Here is a 3,372-nt window from a genome sequence, read left to right on the forward strand (position 1 = left end):
GGGGGGAAAGGAAAAAAAATTCTAGCTATTTCCCTAAACCACCTGTTACAGACCCCATAGAAATGTACTTTTAGCAGGGGGTGGAGGAGCCTTGCAAGATCCCAATCAAGCAGGAGCAAGTGCTTGACAAATGATCACTTGTCAAAATAAATGGTCATAAAAGTGTGGCAAGTTTTCGGTAGATTTTCAGCCAAGTTTTAACTTTTCCCACTTGAAAGATAGTAGAAATAGGTAAATAGAACGCAACCGAAAGCTGCTGTTGCGGATGTTGTTTTGGCCGCCTGGAACGAATGTCTATGTGTTGTTGACAATTTTGACATACCACGATTGACATCGACTGCACCTCATCAATGGCAGGTGGTGGCAATGAGGGCGATGATGGTGATTGGTTGCACTCCAGAAGTCCCCTTGAACGAGAAAGTGCTTTTGCCTCACGCTCTCGTGTCTCCACCATTCGATGCGCTATTACGGAAGTAAGCTCGGTGAGGAGGATCGCGCGGTCTGCATTCCTCTTTTTCATCTTAAAATGAGAGAAAGAAAATGAACAACTAAGTGATTTTCCATAATTCTGACTACTCGACACAGAATGTCGAGTTATGCACCACTTCTTCCATGTATCAAGAGAAGAAAAGGTTGTTTACCGATTGACGGTGGTTATTCCCAAGCAAGTGCCCCATAGAGCTCCCACCCCTTCATCTCCATACTACCACTAGTGAGCACATTTATTAGGTTTCAGAAACCCCCTTTTTCATTATTTATTTGGAAAAACTATGTTGAAGGCATGCGAGGAGTGAACGAAAGTAGCCAGCACGAAATGAATCCTTCGAATGTTCCACTTTGAGGCCGTTTTGTAAAAATAGGACCTTCTTCCAATCGACCGATTCTCCACACTTCCCCACCCCCTAGATTCTATAGGTGGATGCATGGATCTCAGGCAAGTAGTGATGCTTGACCTCCCCACTCTCACACATACAAAACAAGCCCAGCCTTCTGACCACGAAATAGTGTACTTGCGTTAAAAATATGCCATGGGGTAGTGTGCGTGGACGTATATGTAGATCCTCTATAGGTACTTATGGCGCAAGGGAGTTTCAATTCCCAACACAAATAAGCCAATACTTCAGAATACCTGCATATAAACACTAAAATGCATTTCTGCTAGTCATTTCATTCAGCCATACCACAAAACACACCTATTTTTCCCTTTTCGTTGGGGTAATCTGATTCCAACCACTCAGGTGTCAGGCTATTTCTCTCGCAAACTTAGTGCATAATTGTTCATTTTTCGTGTAGTAGATGCCACTTTTTAGGGGTAAGGGGAAATAGAGGGGGGAGGAGTACTTTCACTTGTAGAAAAGAAGAATTATGAGTGCAACCGGAATGCGTAATGAATGCCTTTTAGTTGTACCCTCTGAATGACTTCCCCATGACACAGTTCACCTTGGACAAAAAGAGTGGAGGTGTTCCATCGAAATGAACAAGGTGTAGCATATGCTGCTTAAATTAGCAGCTATAGTCGTTTCGCCTGACATTCGGATAGCACTCAACTCTTTTTACACCCTAATAATCCCAAAAACGACATACTTTTGGTGTCAGCGTCTCCAGTCTTACAGGAGAGTGCAAAGTGGTACCTCCCCTTACTACTCGATTGTGTAACTTCAGCAAGGAATTTGGCGGCACCCACGCAGTCATTCGTGCATCAACAGTGTTTCCTAGACGTAAAAAAACGTGCTGCAGATCTTTTTTAATTGGAAGAGGGACGCCTTGCCTTGACATTTCGCCACCAGTAGAAAAAATATAAGCGATACTGGCGCCACAGGACATATATGACACTTGTTTCTAATCGGTGCTCCTTATCTTGTTATATACCGAGCGGTTGAGGTGAGAACCTAACGTTCGCAGTTCAGGAGGCCTACGTTAACCTCTTCCGAGACCGCTGTAACAAAATCGTTAAGCTGCGTACCTCAATTACGCGTCCTGATGCCACGCACGTTCAGATTAGTTTACGCAAATGAGCAAAAAAAAAGTATCCAAGCTGACTGAGATAGTCAGTGGACTGGATACAAGAAGGTAAGTTTTAAAATGTGGTGTAAAAAAGAACTTGTAGAAATTTACGAATTCCCACTTAGGCTACTATCAGCAGTAGTAGAAAGGAATGCAAAGTGCCCACTGAAGGAGAGCCCTTCCTGGCGTCCTTTCACCCTTCGTACTCCTCCCCTTCCTCCCACTTAAAGCCCAAGTTTGCGTGTATGTGCTTTTCACTTTTTTCAACTAGGCTTTATAACTTAGGTGAATGAGTGCCTCACTGATCTAGCACGCGTTAGTCTAAAAATAAGCCCAATACGAACGATGCGAAGGCGGGGGATGAAGGTGGGGGGACGCATAGTGGGTAGAGAGAAAATGAATCCTCCCCGGTATATGCGAAAATGAAACGAATGAAATCCGAAATCACCTAATCCTCCTGGTATTTTGGTGTACTTGACTTTAAAAATGATTGAGGGGATCTATCACAAAATTACTAATTTCATTAGGTGGGCTTATTAATTATAACAACTTGAAAAAAGATTACTTCAAAGGGAAAAATATGAGGAAAAAAGTAAGGGCACTCAAAAAAGTGTCAAGAGAAGTCGGAGATGTCAACTTCAAGATCTCAAATAAGAACCAATAAATGGTCTCAAAATCTGACCAACCAACTATCGATTAGAAGGTAATCCAGAGCCAATCAGGGATGTGGTGAACAACACCTAGAAAGACAGCGCCAATGGTCACCACCACATCATTCACCAATATGGCAGACCATTTCAGGTGGGATAAGATGTTGGGGCAGCTAGGGAGGAGACATCAGGCCATGAACTCGTGACTTGCTCGCCCTGTTAATGAACATGAGAGATAGGAAAAGGGAAAATACTGGATGGAGGGAAGGGAGGGGGAATAATCAACCCATTTGGCCTAAAGGCAACAATATCCTGTCTTGCTACCCCAAAAATATATTTTCAAAGTCTGAAATTGAAAAAACGAATTTTCCTGTTGTTAAAATTATCAGCACTTACTTTGGTACAATAACTCGCAGCCCTAGAAAAAAAAATTAAGAGAGAAAATGTTTAAAAAACTACAAATGTGGCTTTTCAAAGGTGGAGGCTCTTTTCTGCATTTTATGAAAAGGGAGTAAGAGAACACCTGCAGCTGCACCCACATGTGGAGAAGTGATCAAAATGGTGAGAAAAGAAAGATTGAGACTTTAAAGGAAGGCAATTTCGTCTCCTCTCTCGTCTTGGCACAGTGTCATTGTAATGGGAAGGCATTTATCGACTGGGGTCAAGGGTGATGGCATGAATGAGCTAGGGCAGTGCAGAGGATCCAAAAGTTCTGCCC

The 3,372-nt window shown here is 42.9% G+C and overlaps 1 protein-coding gene across 1 annotated transcript in view; it reads right to left on the minus strand. All coding sequences in view use genetic code 11, as the record gives it.

Annotated features, from left to right (window-relative positions):
* Positions 1 to 3,372, minus strand: part of EGR_08963 (hypothetical protein) — a gene marked incomplete at both ends in the record, with an annotated part of 19,559 nt that overhangs the window by 8,403 nt on the left and 7,784 nt on the right. Inside the window, one exon of the mRNA XM_024498212.1 lies at positions 323 to 520. Coding sequence (XP_024347354.1) covers positions 323 to 520 — 198 coding nt within the window. The remainder of the gene's footprint in view (positions 1 to 322; positions 521 to 3,372) is intronic.

This window comes from Echinococcus granulosus, assembly GCF_000524195.1.
Source record: "Echinococcus granulosus chromosome Unknown EG_S00126, whole genome shotgun sequence".
Classification (NCBI taxonomy): Eukaryota; Metazoa; Platyhelminthes; class Cestoda; order Cyclophyllidea; family Taeniidae; genus Echinococcus; species Echinococcus granulosus.